Source organism: Eptatretus burgeri, chromosome 10, assembly GCF_056783735.1.
Source record: "Eptatretus burgeri isolate ZD-2024b chromosome 10, Ebu_testis_v1, whole genome shotgun sequence".
In the NCBI taxonomy this organism is placed as follows: domain Eukaryota; kingdom Metazoa; phylum Chordata; class Myxini; order Myxiniformes; family Myxinidae; genus Eptatretus; species Eptatretus burgeri.
The window spans coordinates 35,648,587-35,668,847 of NC_140970.1; the positions used below are offsets into that span (position 1 = coordinate 35,648,587).

The following is a 20,261-nucleotide window of genomic DNA, read 5'->3' on the forward strand; positions in this document are numbered from 1 at the left end:
GCAAACCACCATTCAGGTCCCTTAGGTGAGGTATCTCGGTAAGTACATGTGTAGTTAGGTCCAAACCCGTTGTCTAGTGGGAATACATGTCATTTATGCGTGCTGCGACTCTTCAGGATAGCCGTTTTTCTTTTACTATCTTTAATTTGGACCAACCGCCATGATTACCACCACAACCACAACATCAACCACCAACCACAACGCCGCTTCACCACAACCGCCACGACCTTCACGTCACACCTCGCAACCGTAGCATCGCCACCGTTCTTGCCCCGCTGTGGGTACCGGTGTTGGACTCGTGCAGGGCGCGCGTCGAACAGCGTGTACAAAATCACGGATTTTGTGCTTCAAAAACGGATCAAAAACGACACACGCCCACTTTTTGCCGTCCAATCGGTGAGCGAGGGGCGATTTGGCCCCGCCTCCAGGACGATCGATATATGCAAATTTGTGGATCAAAAAGCCTTCACGCCCACTTTTTCTCGGGCCAATGGGGAGCGAGGTGAAAGGTCAAAGGGAGGGGGTCAAAGGCGAAGCTACGGGGGGATAAAAGGACCGTGTTCGTCAGTCAGGAGAGTCGAGAGTCGGAGAGTCCAGAGGCGGAGAGTAGGAGAGTCGGAAGCAGAGGATCAAGACTTCGCGGGCGGTGGAGCTGCTCGTCGTGTGCGTTGGAGTCGGAACGGAGGGGACGAGCTGTGGAAAGGCGGCGACACCAGACGAGGGGGTGCTCGCGTCGTGCAGGGAGCTGCACCCGAGGGAGGCCGACAGCGCGACCTGGCCGAGGTGGAGACGCACACCAGGGATAATAAAGATCCTCTATACCCCGAGCATCAGCAACCCCCTCCTGTTTCCCCCCGCGCTGAGATAGTGCGACCAAGGGGGCCCCTTTCCCACCCCCTGCCAGACACTGTCCGCGAGGCCCGCGGAGTTGAGGCGCCATCGCCGCTCCGCGTCTCATCACCAGACGGGTAGGCGCGACCCGGTCTCGGCCTCAGGCCCGCCTCATCCTTGAGGGTATTCTTTCCTTGGTTTTGGGTATGTGTTGTCGGCGCCGTCTGTGAAGTAGAATTGTACAAGTGTTGCCGTGTGCTCGGTAGTCGGTATTAGCTCTGCATTGTCTTCGCTTTTACATTTGCTTTTTGTGTAAATTGAATTGTGTTTTTCTTTTCTGTGTGCTTTTGGTGGAATTGAATATGTGTGCTTCCCGTGTGCCGTGAATAAATGTGCTTTATTATTGAACTGTTTCCCGCTTCGCTTCGTCATTTCTCCCATTGAATCCTCATCTTGCTTCACGTAAAGGGTTGGTAGTGGGCTGAATAGGCCCGATAATTAATCGAACCGTCGAGGTCGACGATAACACCGCTCGGTTATTCTGATAGTACGGAACGGGTCGCTTAAGTGGCCCGTGTCCGAAGTCGACCTGCGGCGAGGTGCGATCGCCCGGTCTACCCTCCGCGTGGGTACTTAGGTAGGTCGAATTTGGCGAGCAACCCTATCCCACGCGGGGGCTGGTTGGCTCGATCGCGGTGAGAACGAAAGGTCCACCCGTGACTGGTTCCCGGCGTTAGTCCGAGAGGGTCACGACTGGATTGTCCGTCCGGTGGGCGACGTGCCGCGATTCGAGTTACGTGGCCGTCAGCACGCCGGCGGGCGCGAAAACCGCAACACTGGTGTCAGGTCGTGCGATACAAATTCATCGCCCTCCTCGCGGCACTGGTATCGGAGAACAGGAAAACGGGCTCTCCTGTCTCCGGCTAAATTCACGGGAATCGGTCCAGGGGTGAGAGAAGCGACCCCCGATTCCCTCCAAATTACGAGCGAGCAAATTAACCCTTCACGAGAAGCAAGATGGCGTCTCAAGGCGAGCGGGAGCCGGGGGTATTAGAAATGTATATGTGTAGTAATGTAGAGTCCATGGTCCAGGATGGAATCCCCGTGCAGGAAATGTTGATTGTGCAGGAACACGGACTCGCCCAACTGAACCCAGGGCCCGAGGTGGGTGCGGCAGCGGCCGCGGTGTATGACACCTCCCCCCCCCTCTCCACCAAGACCCTTCCCCAACCCCTGCCGAAACGGCTCACTCAAGCGCACCCGACGTGGCCCAGCTATGCGCCATGCTGGCGGCAATGACAAATGAAATAAAAAACGAAATGAAAGACATGAACAAGCAAATGAATGAAGTGAAAACGACGATGGATACAAATACAAACGAAATGAAAGGCATGAACGAAAAGATGGATACAAATACAAATGAAATGAAAAACGAAATGAACAAGCAAATAAACGGAATGGAAGCAAACATGAAGGAAGGAATGAAAGAACTACGGGGTGAGACGCAGAACATGGGCCGATGCCTGCAGGCGGGCATGAAGGCCGTGAGCGGGGAACTTAAAATGGCGACTCCACGTGTGGGAGCAAACGAGCTGGAAGGGGGTGCAACGGCTGACAGGCCCGCGGTGGAGGCGGGTAAGGAAAAAGTAATTCGGGAGACAAGAGACGAGGTGAAAGTAATTGCGAGGGAGAGAAAAGAACGATTAATACGGAGAGCAAGGATGAGGTACGCGGAGATCGTGAAAGAGCAAGGAGTGAAAAACAGGGAAGGACGGGAGCGACTTAAAGAGAAAGCAAGGTTGACCTACAAAAAGATAAGGGAAAGACGCCAGAAAGAAGCAGAGACCAATAAACACGATGAAGACGGGGTAAGTGACGCACACACACACACAGAGGTAGTGGAGGATAATGGGGGTGAGCTGGCGGACTGGGTAGAGACCCAGTGCGAGCACCTGGATGGCCTCCTCCAGGAACGAGGGGAGGGAGTATGCCCCCTTGAGGCGAGTCACGACCAGGTGAGTTCGGTCGTGCTTTGCGAGGTTGAGAGGACGGGTGCTGTGGACAGGTGCTTGGAGAGCTTGGGGGGTGTAGAGGCCCCGGAGACCCTTGTGGGGACACGAATCCCCAGTGTGGTTGTCCCTGTGTGTGTGGTGCAAGGTGTGAGTGCGGCACCGTGTGTGGAAGCGACCCCGTGTGTGAGTGGTGTGGTGGCGATGGTGCCAGAGTGCGTGCTTCCCAGCACGCCGGGTGTGGATGGGGCACCGTGTGTGAGTGAGGCCGTGTGTGTGAGTGAAACGGCCAGTATGAGTGAGGAACCACGTGTGAGTGGTGTGGTGGCGATGGTGCCGGAGAACGTGCTTCCCAGCACGCCGTGTGTGGATGAGGCACGGAGTGTGAGTGAGGCACCGCGGGTTAGTGCCCCCGCGTGTGTGGGTGAGGCACCGTGTGTGGAAGAGACCGCGTGTGTGAGTGTCGCCGTGTGTATGAGTGAGGTACCGCGGGTGAGTGCCCCCGCGTGTGTGGATGAGGAACGGAGTGCGAGTGAGGCACCGCGAGTGAGTGCCCCCGCACGCGTGAGTGAACGGCCGTGTGCAAGGTCGCTGTGTGCAAGGGAGACCGTGTGTGTGAGAGAGCGGTATGTGAGGGAGATGTCGGTTGGCATGCGGGAGCACGCAGCCGCGTCTCCCGGTGTGAATGTGATGGAGTGGACTGTGTGCGTCGTAACACGCAGGTATGCGTGTGTGGAATGGAGACGGAGACGGCGACAGAGGAGAGAAAGCCGAGTAGCGGCTGTAGCTATTTCGGGGACCGTGCCGGGTTCGCCCAGCAGTGAGCACGCGGTTCGTGCTGTGCAACGCACGAGACCACCACGTGCTCGCTTGCGAGAGTGAAGTCCCGGTCCGGAAACGCACGCGGTGGATTTGCCGATCCCGCGGACGGACAAAGTTTAGGCAGGTAAACGGATTTGGACCGGACGGGTTCTCCACGCGATCGTGTGTGTTAAGCTCCCACGGGCAAAGCACATGTGTTCGCGTGGGGAACATCTCGAGACGTGGGGCTTGTTTTTTTTTTATGCGCACGGTGACGCCATGGCTGCACGTGGGGTTGGAATCCGGCAGGAGGGGTATCTCTGCCGGATGGTCCCGTCCAAGGAGGGACGAGGAACACGTGCAGCTGCATGACGTCACGGGCAGGTGCAAAGTGCGCGAGCTCTGAGTTGCCGCGCATGTGCTGCGCATGAAAAAAAAAAAGCAAGCCTCACTTTCGGGTGCAAAGGATTCCTGGGCAAGGGGTGGAAGTCCCCCTTACCTGGGCACAGGATGGAAACTAGTTAGGGGGAAGGGTTAGCATAGCTTTACCGGCTCCATGGGGCAGGGGTAAGTCCTCATGGGGCCCGTGGAATGGATTAGTTAGAGGGATTGTAGCCAGATTTAGGTTGGGAAATAAAATGATTTATTTGGAGACATGGACAGACTTATGGATGTGTAGCGGGGACGTAGTTTAGCTACGTAGTGTTAAATGGAACGTGCTATAGTGTAAGGGACGACGTGGGAGCACGAGTTAGTTAGGGGATGTAGATAGAAGGATGGCAGAGTTCAGCGGTGTGTGTGTTGAAGAGTTGGAGAGTTGTGAGGTGAGTACATGATGAGTGAGTGAGGCCAGCGGGTCTGTGTGGATGGAGCGAATGGGGAATGCATGGTGCGATGAGTGATTGGGGGGAGGAGTGACTCCCGCCCAAGGGACCCCGGGGTCAGAGTAAAGTGAGTTAGCTGGGTTAGTCAAATTGAAAAATGGAGGTCGTTTTGTTGTTGGTGGGTGTGTAGGCTCGAAACCCGTTTGGAGGGGTGCAGGAGCCCTGTTGACGGGCTTGGGAGCGTGGCTGCGAAAGGTGAGTATCGCTGAGTGGGTACCCCGGGCACCAGGCTAGTCGGCCGCGGTAGGCCATGGGCCCATGGGGGGCCGGGATAGAGTAGTGGGCACGGGTGCGCCTGCTTGGTGCGGGGGCCCGTGGCGCCATTAGCCGCGTGCGCAGTGTTGTGGGCACGGGTGACCCTCGGAAAGGGGCCCGGGAGGCCGGCCTGCCACGTGTGCGTTTCAGGGGAGGTGCCATGGGGGGCACTCCCCGGTGTTAGGGAGCTGGTAGGCTCGGAGGCAGTGTAGTGCCCGGGGGTGCCATAGCGGGAGAATCGGCAGAGGGTCGTGCCTGCCAAAGGGAGCCACGTGTCCCAGCCAGGAGACCGTGTGAGGGCACGGAGAGAAAATTGGGGGGGCGAGGCCCGAAATTGTGAGGACACCAACACAGGCGACGGGAATCTGGGTTGCTAGAACCAATAGTTTAAGCGAGAAGCGCTTGTTGAAAGCCCCGGGGTAGTTTAACAGTTAAATGGTTAGGGTAGATTAGGAGATGTACCCCTCCGCACCATCCATCCCCTCGCTGTCGTTGTGGGCCGCTGGACCCACTTGGTGTTAAGATCGCCGAACTCTGGGGAGGCCATTCTGAGGCTTCGTTGGGCCTCGACACAGGACGTTAGCTCTCCCTTATTCCCCTCCGGGAAGGGAACGTAGGGGTTGGGAGTAGGCTAGGTGACAGGATAGGGTAGCCGAACAAAGACGATAAAGGGGGTTAGGGGACGATTTATAGTGGGGAAGAAAAAAAAAAAAACAACAAAAAATAAGTTGGGGCTAAATTGGGGTTTGACAAATTAAGGGAGTGGGTATGTACAGTGACAGGCAAAGGCGATAGGTTGGGAGGGAGACAGGTAGGTAGGTCCGAGCCCGCCCTCCAAGTGGCCAGCACCACCGCACTCCCTCCACCAACTTCCACTGATGGCAAAAGCTGGCCAGCTTCATCTGCTGGCTGTGTTACTGCAAGGCCTGTGCCGGCCCACTTCATCTGCCGGCTGGCTGTTTTTCTTCAAGGCCTGTGCCGGCCCACTTCATCGGCAGCTGTTGTTTTGCTGCAAGGCCTGTGCCATCGGCTGGCCGTGTTTGCTTCAAGGCCTGTGCCGGCCAGTTCATCTGCCCGCTATGTTTGCCTGCAGCGGCCTTCTTCTGCGGGCTGTGTTTGCCTGCTACCTTTGCCATGCCATGCCCACTGCCCACGTTCACCAGCCCCGTTCAATTTTTGCTTTGCCCCCCCCCTGTTCATTTCCATGTGCGCCAGGATCCGCAAGGCAACAGTTTGCAAGCTGCAAGAACTGCCCTGTTGGCAGCTACAACACGGGCCTGCAGTGGCGGCCCGTGCACCGTGTTTGCGTCCATCCATTCATTCAAACCATTCATCCATCCATTTGTTGTGTTCATTGCGTGTGCCACTTGAGCTGGCACGGAGACTGCGTTTGTGCAGCCCATGCACCGTTGTGGTTCACTGCGTTCAGTTCAAAAGGGAAGGCCTTGGACTGCGTGTGAGCAGCCAGCCACGTTCCCTGTCACCTGCATTGTTTGAGCCAGAGACTGCATGCGGGCAGCCTGGCTCCCTGCTAACTGCTTTTCTTTTGCAGAGTTCAATGATCCTGGGCCATGGTTTAGTGTAAAATTTGTAAGTTAAGGTAAGATGTACTGTAAATATGAGTGCGCCCCCGGCATGTTTGTCTTAGCGCCGGCAATTTTATTTAAGTCGTCCGTGTGAGTGAGTTTGTTTAGATAGTTACGCAGCCCTCAGGTTATTTATTTTGGGGACACGAATACCATGAATGTCGCACTCAGGGATCCGTAGGTAAAATGTACTAGGGGAAAACTACACATGATGGCACACGAAAATTTGACGACTCGGGACGAGTCTGTAAAAAGGGGAGGGGTAGTGTTGTGGTTACCAAATTCGCAAACCACCATTCAGGTCCCTTAGGTGAGGTATCTCGGTAAGTACATGTGTAGTTAGGTCCAAACCCGTTGTCTAGTGGGAATACATGTCATTTATGCGTGCTGCGACTCTTCAGGATAGCCGTTTTTCTTTTACTATCTTTAATTTGGACCAACCGCCATGATTACCACCACAACCACAACATCAACCACCAACCACAACGCCGCTTCACCACAACCGCCACGACCTTCACGTCACACCTCGCAACCGTAGCATCGCCACCGTTCTTGCCCCGCTGTGGGTACCGGTGTTGGACTCGTGCAGGGCGCGCGTCGAACAGCGTGTACAAAATCACGGATTTTGTGCTTCAAAAACAGATCAAAAACGACACACGCCCACTTTTTGCCGTCCAATCGGTGAGCGAGGGGCGATTTGGCCCCGCCTCCAGGACGATCGATATATGCAAATTTGTGGATCAAAAAGCCTTCACGCCCACTTTTTCTCGGGCCAATGGGGAGCGAGGTGAAAGGTCAAAGGGAGGGGGTCAAAGGCGAAGCTACGGGGGGATAAAAGGACCGTGTTCGTCAGTCAGGAGAGTCGAGAGTCGGAGAGTCCAGAGGCGGAGAGTAGGAGAGTCGGAAGCAGAGGGTCAAGACTTCGCGGGCGGTGGAGCTGCTCGTCGTGTGCGTTGGAGTCGGAACGGAGGAGACGAGCTGTGGAAAGGCGGCGACACCAGACGAGGGGGTGCTCGCGTCGTGCAGGGAGCTGCACCCGAGGGAGGCCGACAGCGCGACCTGGCCGAGGTGGAGACGCACACCAGGGATAATAAAGATCCTCTATACCCCGAGCATCAGCAACCCCCTCCTGTTTCCCCCCGCGCTGAGATAGTGCGACCAAGGGGGCCCCTTTCCCACCCCCTGCCAGACACTGTCCGCGAGGCCCGCGGAGTTGAGGCGCCATCGCCGCTCCGCGTCTCATCACCAGACGGGTAGGCGCGACCCGGTCTCGGCCTCAGGCCCGCCTCATCCTTGAGGGTATTCTTTCCTTGGTTTTGGGTATGTGTTGTCGGCGCCGTCTGTGAAGTAGAATTGTATAAGTGTTGCCGTGTGCTCGTTAGTCGGTATTAGCTCTGCATTGTCTTCGCTTTTACATTTGCTTTTTGTGTAAATTGAATTGTGTTTTTCTTTTCTGTGTGCTTTTGGTGGAATTGAATATGTGTGCTTCCCGTGTGCCGCGAATAAATGTGCTTTATTATTGAACTGTTTCCCGCTTCGCTTCGTCATTTCTCCCATTGAATCCTCATCTTGCTTCACGTAAAGGGTTGGTAGTGGGCTGAATACGCCCGATAATTAATCGAACCGTCGAGGTCGACGATAACACCGCTCGGTTATTCTGATAGTACGGAACGGGTCGCTTAAGTGGCCCGTGTCCGAAGTCGACCTGCGGCGAGGTGCGATCGCCCGGTCTACCCTCCGCGTGGGTACTTAGGTAGGTCGAATTTGGCGAGCAACCCTATCCCACGCGGGGGCTGGTTGGCTCGATCGCGGTGAGACCGAAAGGTCCACCCGTGACTGGTTCCCGGCGTTAGTCCGAGAGGGTCACGACTGGATTGTCCGTCCGGTGGGCGACGTGCCGCGATTCGAGTTACGTGGCCGTCAGCACGCCGGCGGGCGCGAAAACCGCAACAATATATATATATATATATATATATATATATATATATATATATATATATATATATATATATATATATATATGTATGTATGTATATGTATATATATATATATATATGTATGTATGTATATGTATATATATATATATATATATATATATATATATATATATATATATATATATATATATATATATATATATATATATATATATATGTATAAGCCTGGTGTTGGCACAGTGGTTAGGGCAGTGGCTTGGGACCCAATAGGTCCTGAGTTCAAGCCCCGTTGGGCCACTGAATTAATACACCAGGGGGTTGACTCAGCCTGTCATCCTTCTGAGGTCGGCGAAATGAGTACCAGTATACTGGGCCGGTGTATACCCCGGTTAAAATAGGTGTACCATATCTCTGTGTCGTAAGAGGCGACCAGGGTTGCGTCAGGAAGGGCATCCGGCGTAAAACATGTGCCAAATCACTATGCGCATCATACGGATGATCCGCTGTGGCGACCCCTAACAGGAGCAGCCGAAAGAAGAAGAAGATATATATATATATATATATATATATATATATATATATATATGTATATACATATATATAGATATATATGTATAGATATATAGATATATAGGAGAGAAAGAAGGAGCTCCAACACCACGCATGGGATTTTCCCTCCTGCTTTCCCGCACTTCGGGACGGGGGAAGGGCAGACAGAACCAGAGGTCAAAGGTGATGTAGGGTGGGGGCCTGTTTTTGAGTGAAAAATGGGCCCGGCGCCCCACCCCCTTGCAGTCAGGGCATTAGATTCTTCTTCCCCCGCGGGCCGCGAGGGGAGGGGCGGGAGCGTTGGGAATAAAAGGGCACGCTGGACGCAGCGTAGAGGGCTGCGTGGAGAGAACTGAGTCGAGAAGCGAAGGGAGTTGGTTGTTGGTCAGTCAGTGGAGGTCTCGGTCTGGGTGGAGCAGTCAGTCTGTGGAGGTGCCTTTGAGAGGGTCCATCGAAGGTCGCCCAACCAAGTCACCACGAGAGTGGAGGTAACCTGTGGCGGCCTCTGCGAGTCCCATCGGTCAACCAGGCTCCTTGGACATAAAGGCCTACGGGTCCAGTTTGACTCCCTTGCCGTTGAGGGGGTCTTTTCTTTGCTTTTCTTTGTGTGAATGTTGTGGCGTCATGTCCCGCAAGTAGAACTGTGTAAGTGCTTGTAAATAATAATAATAATAGACGGTTGTAGTGTTTACCTTGCTTGTGTATTGTCCCCTTCCCCCATTCATTGCATCCCTGTTTACGTGTGCATTATAAATAAATGTCCTTGTGTGAATGTTAACCTGTTTGTTGTGTCCTCTTTCCCCATCTTACCGCGGTATTGCTCTTGGAATAATAGCGAGCTTTTTAATAGCCGATAAAAGAATTGGGTCCAGCGAGGTCTCGCGATAATACACCGCTCGGTTATCCCAGAACGGAATGAACCGCTTAAGCGGTTCATGTCCAAACAGACCTCGATGAGGTATGGTCTCTCGGTAGTCTGCCTGTGTGAATACTTAGGTATATCGATAATTCGGCGATTAACCCTGTCGCGCGTGGGTCGAGTGTTGACTAGGCCGTGGTGTGCGCTTGGAGCACACCCGTGACTGGTTTCCGGCGTTGTTCCGGAAGGTCATGACTGAATTGTCCGTCCGGTGGGCGAGACGGCCGCCATTGGCAAAAGCGGCAGTCCGCACGCTGGGCAGGCGGCAAATTGTTCAGATTAGCCCCATCCCCATGTCTAAATGGATCTTAAATATGATGCGTTGCGAAGGGTAAAGGATAGATCCCCTCTCTTATGGGAAGCTTTTTTCTTTACGACAGACATGTTTACACACATTTCTTTCACGAGCTCTGATGCCTGCCCCCATTCTTCCTCAGCGACAATCTTTCGCGAGCTCCGACGCCTGCCTTTTTTTGAGAGCGCACAGGTCATCATGGTAACCATGCGCAAGTGTGGCGGGGTGAGCTTGGGGCGGACTGCACCCGTGGAGACGGCCCGGAGATATAAAACGATCGAGAGGTACGTTCTGAGAGGAAAGCGGAGAAGAAAGTGGGGTGAAAGAAAGTGGGGCAAAAGAAAGCCAGGGAAGGAGAAGAGAACGAGAAGTAAGCTTGAGAAGCGAGCAAGAAGCGGGTGTCTGACCAGTGACAACAACGAGACAACTCGTCCTTCCCAGTGCTTGGGCAAGCAAGTGTGTGGTGCGCACGTGGGTGTGAGCAGCACCGCCAACAAGTGAGGCACGGGTCGGTCACCAACAACACCAGGGTCTAAACCCATGACAGATGATCTTGGTGCCCTCCAGACTTCGACTGCTGTTCAAGGCTGTTCGCAAGAGGGTGCACGGCAAAGCTGGGTCCTGGCGACGGACGTGACATTTCAGGACGTTTTCACTTCACGGACGACTTTCTGGTGAGTTCTTCTCCCCCCCCCCCCCCCACTGAATGATCTGTTTGGTACCCATGTCTGTGTTTAGCTGTAAGTAAGTCAACCCCTCGATAAGCATCTGCTCTTTGTCTCTTTCCTGGCATTTTGATTGATTTTGCTTTGAAATTTATTCTTTCATTTACCTCAGAAAATAAAAAGTTCTTTCCATTTATTTATTTTATTATTAATAAATCATTTGTCAATTTCCAACCTGTCCGTGTTTGACCTTTCCTTCCATTGGTCTAGCATTGGCCGAACCGAGATAGACTGGGAGGTAATTCCCACAGATTTGACCAAAAATAGTCGGCATGCACCAGCGGTTAAAACGCTCGGCCGCCCTAATTAAGATCTAATTGAGATAACATTGGTGCTTTGCCGAGGGTGCGCTCCCAGCTCAGGTAACCACGTGACCTCTAGTTAAACAGAATAATTAGACGGTGGACACTGAACTCATGGTGAGCTGGGTGGCGTTCGTGGTTTTAAAACAACCCTCTGTACCACAACGTTAATTGTGAGCGGTGGCCCCAGGTCCGGCTCTACCGAGGACAACCGGGGATTAATCCCCCTGAGTCACAAGCTGGTGTCTTGGTGCCCGTGGCCGCAACAATATATATATATATATATATATATATATATATATATATATATATATATATATATATATATATATATATATATATATATATATATATATATATATATATATATATATATATATATATATATATAGACCCATCCACATCTCTCACCTGTGAATAGAGGCAATACCCGATCAGCTCTCACCTAATCAACTAAGCACAGGTGGCTAGGATTAGATAAATAATTGACCCCTCCTACACTTCTCCAGTCGAAGAAGCTGCGTAAAGCAAACCAAGAAGACCTACACAAGGTAAGTGCTACGCTGTTTCGAACTCTTCCCAGAGTTCCTCAACAACTATAAAGATGTTCGCACATTTTACGCACGTGAGAATTCCAATGCTATACACCCCCTCAGCTACCGGACTGGTTTCATCACTTATTGGTGAATCATTTTTGAGAGTGTGGACAGAAATACATACCAATAAGGCTCCCAAGCATGTACCACATGCAAATTTCAAAAGCAGTCAATTTATAAATCAAGAAAGACCCACCTATATCTCTCACCTGTGAATGGAGGGAATGGCCAATCAGCTCTCATCGAATAAACTATACCAGGTGGCTCGAATTATATAAATAATTGACCCCTCCTACACTCCTCTAGCTGAAGAAGCTGCATAAAGCAACCCACGAGTTCCTCCAAGAGTTCAACCGCGGTCGAGTAAAGCATGGTCCGTGGACGAGTATGAGAAATCTCGATGTAATTTAAGTCGGGAAAATTGTTTGTGTCACCACACAGGCATGGTGCTGTGTTAACTAGGTCAGGTTTATGGCTATTTCTTCCAGTATGTGATTGCCCTCTGTGACCTTTTCCTTTGTTTTTTGCATTTGCAAAGCCGGCTAAAAAAAGAACCCCATTCTTATAATAACCCCATTCCCTTAAATTTCCCTTGGAAAAAAAAAAAGAACCCCATTCTCATCGGTTGACCGATGGGACACCCAGAGGCCGCCGCAGGTTACCTCCACTCTCGTGGTGACTTGGTTGGGCGACCCTCGATGGACCCTCTCAAAGGCACCTCCACCGACTGACTGCTCCACCCAGACCGAGACAGAGCCGAACGTTTCCGAGCAGTCAACCTTCAGCAGTCAATGAGCCTTCCCGGCTCCGTACTGCCAGGCCACAACCACCGAGGATGATGATCAGTTGGGGGACATCAAAAAAGTGGAAGGGGCGTGAGGGACAAGAAGGCGGTTGGAAAAAGCATGAGGATCTGGTCCCTCTCGGCACGACGAAGGCTGCACGATTCTCGTTTGTGTTGCTTGAATTTGCTCGCATGCTGGAGCAAGATGCTGGTTGTTGTCTGTTTGGCTGGGTTGCGAACTTTGTGCGCTTTGGGAGGAGAAGAAGAGCGTGTCTCTCAGCAATAACTTAGCAGTCTCCCATAGTATATTCGAGGAAGGAGGCAGTGCCATTTGCTGTGAGCGGACCTGGTACTGAGAGGAGTGGTATGGCAATCTCGATCATGAGAAGAAACACTACTGCGGTTTGTGGGCCCTGGTGTTGAAGACCTCCGCATGCATTACCTCATATATGTAGCTGCGAGAAGCGACTTGGCACCATTTTGGTGTGTTTTACCGCGCGGTGGCTATGCGGTTCAATGACTGTGAGACTCCTAAAGGTCACCTCGAGACGCAAGGCTGAGTACTGGCATAAAGGGGGAATTTGTTTTATTTTTATCTTTCCCCTTGTCTGTGTTTGTGACTGAGTGGAGATGTCTCAAATTAGGATTTAGTTTTACTTCCCTTTTCATTATCGCCCTTTGGTTTATTTTCATTATAACTCATATATTTTATGTTCATTAAACCATCATTTGTTCAATTTACTTGTGTTCATCTATTCGTTGTGGGTTCCAGAATATACCCATGTGTTTCCGTTCTGGTGAATGCCTCTGGTAAGCGCCCTCATTGTTTCCCATCCCGCGCGTGCCATAATCTCCAAGCATCTCAGCTGTTTGGCTATTCATCCAGGTTGGTGTTAACCAGTCTGAACACGACATCAGGTTTATCATGAGTGGGATTTTTCGAACTCTTCAACAATTGGAGTCAGGATTGTGGGATTCGAACCCAATAAACAACGTGATCAGGAGTGGGATTTTTTTTCAATCCAACACGACCACGAGATTTGGTGTCATAGGAGTGATATTTTTCGTGAGAAAAAAATGTTTGTAAATTTAAGGGAAATATTTTTTTATGAGGAGATTCAATGCACGTGAGAAATGGCAGACATGCACAAGATGGCGTTTCGGTGGGAAGATAATGAGGACCTAGGAAGCGAGCCGGGCATATAGCTGGGTGATGACAATCGTGTAGAAGCCCGAATGTCAGTCTCCCCTCCCGAGTGTCAGTCTCCCCTCCTCCACAATAGCGGAAGATAAGATGCAGGAAGCAGGTGCGATGACTCTCCAGGCCATGATGAAAGAAATTCTGAGAAACATAGATGAACAAAGGACTGGAATAGAAAACAAAATTGATGAACAAATGAGTAAACAAAGGAATGAGATGAGAGAAATGTATGAACGAATGGAAAACAAAATTGATGATGACATGAAGGGAATGTGTGACCAAATGAATGGACAGGTGAGTGAATCGAGGGGACAAATTGATGGAATGGAAAACGAAATTGATGAACAAAGTAATGAAATGGAGCAAAAGTTGGAAGAAGAAATTGGGTCAACAAATCAAGGAATTGTCAAAGTAAATGAGGACCTGGAGGGCTATCACGCTTTTGTGAGTCAGAATGCAACGGCGGTTTGTCGTGCCAGGGTAGTGGTTTGGTTGGGGATGTGAAAAAGTTGTGGGTCCGTGTAACAGAACAAGAGCGGGTGTTAGTGATAAAGGCTGGTGGGGGTCGCTATTGACTGGGGAAAGGATGGATGAGATGTTACAGGAGAGGCTGAACACTTGGGACGATACCATCAAGGGACAGGTGGTAGAACCAAAAGTTTCTGTTATTCTTAAAGGTGATGTTGATGGTTCTGTTGAGACCATGCTTTGGGTGATTGACTCGTACAAAGCCAATGGTGAAGTTAAACTGGACTTGTTGCACTTTGGCATTGGGAATGTTACTGAAAATGATCGAGCAGATTTGGCAAAGCCAATGTTTGAACCATTTGCAGAACATGTAGTAGAGGAGAGCAATGGTAATGTTGACATGCCAAGTATCACAGAAGTGGCTGATCCTGAAACAATCGAAAGTGAGCTTGCTGATGTAAATTCTGGAGACAGAATTGCCCAATTTGAAAAAGTGCAAGGCAATTTAACAGTCACAGATGGACCTCGAGAAGAAGAGCAGGATGCTTGACAAATGCACAAGTGGGAAAGTGATGTTTTTGAAAGGAATTTGCAGAACCAATCCCAGAGTTCAGATTTGGATAATAGGTGTGAAGGCCAATTACTCACTGTTTAAGAACCTTGTGGAAGTGAGGTCTTCAGGGTCTTTTATGTCTTCGGTGACTTTTGGGTCTTCAACTTTTTGGGGGGATATTCAAGGACTTTTGGGTCTCCGGTGTCTTTTGGGTCTTCGGGGTCTTTGGGGACTTCTGGGTCATTGGGGTGTTTTGGATGCTTGGAGACTTTTGGGTGATCTGCGTCTTTTGGGTTTTTAGGGGTCTTAAGGGTCTTAGTGAATTAATGTTCAAACAGGACATGATTAATAGACATATAGTCTTCACAACTTCATTGCCTCACCATGCTTTTTGTTTTCATATACATTGATAATTTTATGCAAGCAAACAAAAGTTATGCAAACAAAAATTTCCCTCTAATTTTTGTGAGGTAGCCATGCCTAATGAACAAAGTGCAAAGTTAATGTCATGTGTTTCATTGATAACATTGTCCACAGATAATCATGGACCCCCAAAAAATCCCAAAACGAATTCAGAATTTAAATTTGCTGCTTAAACTGCTTTTTAAAGTTTATTTTATAGAAGGATGTGTCATGATGCAAACAAGTTAGCTCATTTGGCATGCAGGTAGTCAACATTGCTGGTCCATCTCTGGATCGACACCATGCCAGCGAGCTATACCAAGTTATTCAGATTCAATCTGGTATCAGACTATATTCCTCCTTTGTGGCATCTGTTTCTGGATATTTTCTTTTACGGAATAAAATTTTTAAATGTTGGTTTAGTTCAAGGAAATTAAATGATACCAACTGGAATAAGTACCTGTATAATAGTAATATGTTTGGGATTATTACATTTCAGTATAGTATCTGTATGTATAATTTATAAATGCCATTTCCTCTGTTGAAAGAAAAAAAATCTCTTTATCAACAAAGAAAAGCTGCCCTTATTACAAGACATTGTGTTTTTTTCTAATTGCTTCTGACATACCAGGCTGAGGTTCCAATAGTAGAGCATCATCTGTGCCGTGAAACATATGCAGCACACTCGCCCGATCATGCCATCACCAGTGATATGATGTGTGCAGGCTTTGATCAAGGTAAGCTCCACTCACTCATTGGCAATCCAAATTCTTGCCATTCACCTTTACCTTAATATTTACGATCACCAATTTAATTGGATGTTGGTTGAAAAGAGAAATTAATTGACAAATCAACTGCTACTAGTACTACTATCACCAGTACTACTGCTACTACTATTGCTTTTCTCTACGACTACTACGACTACTTTCATGGCCACATTTAATCCCATGTTTATAGTGAGGTCGGCTATATGACTTATCTCATGAGTATCCTCTCTCTGTGCCATTAGTTATCTCTGTCAATTTTCTACCACTTCTTACATCTTCAATTTAGTCATGTCTGCCCATCTACTCTTATCAATCTGCTTAACAAATGTATTTCATAAGACTAGGCCATTGTGTTCCAGCATCCTGACCAAATTCAAAATCCCTGGCCTAAACAGTTACATGTGAGTGGGAGGGGTCATCAGATGTCATATCGAAGCCTTTATACTGAGACCCAAATGCACATCAGCCAGACAACAAAATGGAACTGGAGGACTAAGTTGGAGAACTTGGTTCTCAAGGGAGAAGGGCCAATGCAAATGCAAGAGTTAATACTTCTCTTTAAGATGCCGATACCTCTAACATACATTGGATGAGGTGAGCAGGTGTATAACAGAAGTCTCGAGTTAGAGAGGAAATGGTATGAGATGGAAATAAGGTTGGGAAGGAAGAGGAGCAAGTGAACAGAAAGAAGGGGATTGATAGGGAATACAAAGGGGTTCACATATCCTCCCATTCTTGTAGACATCCTAAGATTTAGCTGAGTGGATATGGCTGTGGACATTAAATGAAATGGATGTGCAGGCAAATCCCATTCAACTAATGACTAATTTTTGGGGGGGATTTTTCAGGTGGTCGTGACACTTGCCAAGGAGATTCTGGAGGACCACTCATGGTTAAAGATCATGAAAAGAAGAAATGGGTCCTTGCAGGGGTGGTTTCTTGGGGCAAGGGCTGTGGAGAAGCGTATTCTTATGGAATTTATGCCAATGTGTGGAAATCATTCAGTTGGATCAAATCAGTTACTGGTATCAACTATGAAATATGAGGGGGTGAGAGAGTTTCAAGACTGAAAGATTGGGAATCTTTTCATGACACTCTCCTTCTCTTAGATGCCTATTTAATCAAGATTCAATTGTGATTAAATCTGCATTTTACATCATCACTGATTTGAAATTATTATATAAGTAGTACTCTCCATAGATTATGGTAAGGATTTAGAATTTGTCCAGAGTACCAGCACACAATAGCCTCCACTTCTTCAATGGCACCAAGGGATCATCGATACCCAGAATTATATGCCAACAGTTGGAAACAGCCGATTAAAGCAGCAAGCTTGAATGTGAACAGATCCGTGATCTTTTGCACTTTATTCGAAATTGAATACAATAAACATTTTTTCCCCATCATTTGACCTATGTCACATTACATCATTAAACTTGCATTGAAGAACACCCCCTCTCGTCATGGGATATTAAATAGATTCAGGGAGGCTTATTGAATAATAATAATAATAATAATAATAATAATAATAATAATAATAATAACCGTTCCTTTCACACTGTGAGGTGCATTGGGCTGCCAGGACAGTGTCATTTGGGCAAATGAGTACAATCCTGGACAGGTTTCCACTCCAATGAAGAATACTCAAATGGCTTATTACAATAGCTTTTGAAGTGATTCTTCACCATTGAGAGATGGGGCCAAAAACGAAATATAGCATGATATTTCAAAAAGTTATGGATGGGTTATAATAAAACTTGGTGGATGAGTTGGGCAGGTGACAAGACCAAGCCAATTAGATTTTGGTTGAGGTCTGGATGCAAATCCGGCCTATCAGTGGGATGCAAAATGTAAATAGTTCAGCATGGCGGAGGTATGCACTCTACCAAGTGTCGTTATAGTTTACCTGATGCACTTGTCTATTATTGGGAGTTCGTCTTGGCATGGTCTCGATGGTCCAAATGATCTCCTCACTGTGATTCAATCACAAAGATTGCAAAGCGATGAACCCTGGCAATTGTGACTGAAAAAAATCGACATCGGCTTAACTATTTACCCTGGAGAAGTAGTATAAATATGAGGATTCCAAGGCATCTCATCATGAAATATTAATGAAGTGCTACTTAAGTACAACTATTTAAGTCTGGGTTAGCTCTAATGGAAATTATAGTGCGAAAAACTCATCTCCATACTAGAACGGCACTCAGAAGACCACATACTTCCACCAGGCTGAACAGTTTACATTTTTTTATCCCACTGAAAGGCCGGATCTGTATCTCGACTTGAAGCAAAATCTAAATGGCTCGTTCTTGTCACCTCCGCAACTCATCCACCAAGTTTTGTCATAACCCGCCCACAACTTTTTGAAATATCGTGCTATATATCGTTTTTGGCCCAATCTCTCAATGGTGACGAATCATTTAAAAGTTTAAAAAAATCCATGCATCTGGATCCAGATTCAATGTTCACCAAAATTGAAGCAATTTGGCCTTGTCACGCACCAAACCTGTCCACCAGTTTCGTCAGAATCCGTCCATAACTTTTTGAGATATCCTGCTCACAGACAAACTGGTATGAAATCATTCCTTAGGCAATGGAGGTAAAAGTCATATTGAAACAATTTTTCTCTTTTTAGATAGTGGAAAAAAACCTCATCTCCAAAAATCATTTTAAACAACCTGTCTCCAGATAAATATGGTGAATATAACTCATTGTGACATTTCTAATAAGGACTACAACTATTACACCAAACACTTACAATCACACAAATGCACATTCAATATATTTCAACAACTCCAGCTAGTAGTGCAAGAAAAACGACATTATGATGTCTGCTCAAAGGACTTGGTTAAACATAATTATATACTAGAGAGTTCATAGAACACCTTGCCCTGCACCGTTTTAAGAAAAAGGAAATGGGAAGGCTCTTTTCAACTCTTGCTTTATGTTTCAGAGCTTGATCTATATTAGCTTTGCTCATGAACTTGGAATAACAGATGCGATGAAAACTATACAAAGCCATTTAGTCAAATGGAACAGTCGAGTGCTGAACCTTCTGCCAACTCTTCTCGGAGAAACCAACGATTTTGGTACAATCTTTGAAAAAAGGATGCACGAAACAGACATCTTTTCGAGGATGTTAGCTCTGTCAATTCATCGCAGAGTGCCACGATTTTTGTCTGAATGTCACTGTGACAGCACCCTCAAAGCGTATGGCAAATTTGATTGGTCGAGATGACGTAAAATTTTTCTCAAATACTGCTAAACCTGTAGGTTTTTGGAAGTGCAAACAAGGTGATTTATGTTTACAGTGTTCAAATATATTGTTTTGGTTGTGGGGGTAGATGGAGGAATTTAATTTGAAAGTGATGATTGAATAGAGTTGTTTGGTCCGTGGACGTGTAGGAGACATCTCAATGTAATTAAGTAGGGAAACTGTGAGCTTGTCACCACACGGGTGGCTGGGGGTGGGGGCATTGTCAATTAGATGGGGATTAAGGATAAGTTCCTCAAGTATGTAATTGCCCTCCCTGTGACTTTCCCTATGTTTTTGTATTACAAACTATGGAAGAATTGCGTTTTTATAACCTGACCAAGTAGGAATAAGCCCCACCTCCAAGGATGACAGCAGGTAAAGTCATGCCCCCGAGGCTGATGATTGATGAGCGTGACATCAGAAGCTTGCCAATCGTGCCAAGCGGGCGGAGGCCCCACTTCCCGGGTTTCGGGCAAGCAAGCCACGCCCCGGTGGACCCTTGTTCAGTGTGATGTCAGGCAGAGTTGAGAGGAGGAAGGCATAAGTGCGGAGTGAGGAATGCACACAGTCGAGAGAGAATGTAACTAGGAGATAGCCTGTAAGACTGGCTGTACGACTGGCTTTCCATTGACGCATTCTCATATTTGTGCTGAGGTGATTTGGCTCACGTACTCAGCAAGATGCTGGCCATCGACTCTTGGCTGGTTGTGAGAGACAGACCCGATGAGGATGATCAATGCACGAAGCAGCTGCACGGGGTCTCTGAGACTTGGTGTTGAATACCGCTCACGAATTGCCTGACGAATGTTCCCTCTGCGAGAGAGCGGATTTGCGCCATTTTGTGGATGTCTACAAATGCAAATTGAAGGGCCTCGATTCCAAGCTCCACAAAGGCCATCTCTGGACAAATTTAAGTGCCAGAATAAAGGAGAGATTTTCTTATATTTTGTCCCCCCTTGTCCGTATTTAAGTCTGTGTAGAGGCGCCTCGACTTTAGACTTCAGTTTACCTCGCATATTATTTTATTCTGATTATTGTCCTTTGTAAATATTTGTCTATTTTCATTAAATCCAGTTATTTTAAGTTGCTGTATCTGTGTATTTGTCGTGAAGTTCGAGTATAAGCCCCCCCCCCCCCCGTG

The 20,261-nt window shown here is 48.3% G+C and overlaps 1 protein-coding gene across 2 annotated transcripts in view; it reads left to right on the forward strand.

The window, feature by feature from the left end:
- The window catches only part of MASP1 (MBL associated serine protease 1), a 103,499-nt gene extending 83,296 nt beyond the window's left edge, over positions 1–20,203 (forward strand). For both annotated transcript variants that reach the window (XM_085897849.1, XM_085897851.1), the window contains 2 exons: positions 15,729–15,834; positions 16,713–20,203. In XM_085897849.1, coding sequence (XP_085753975.1) covers positions 15,729–15,834; positions 16,713–16,909 — 303 coding nt within the window. In that variant the 3' untranslated portion in view covers positions 16,910–20,203. The remainder of the gene's footprint in view (positions 1–15,728; positions 15,835–16,712) is intronic.
- Positions 20,204–20,261: the final 58 nt, after the last annotated feature.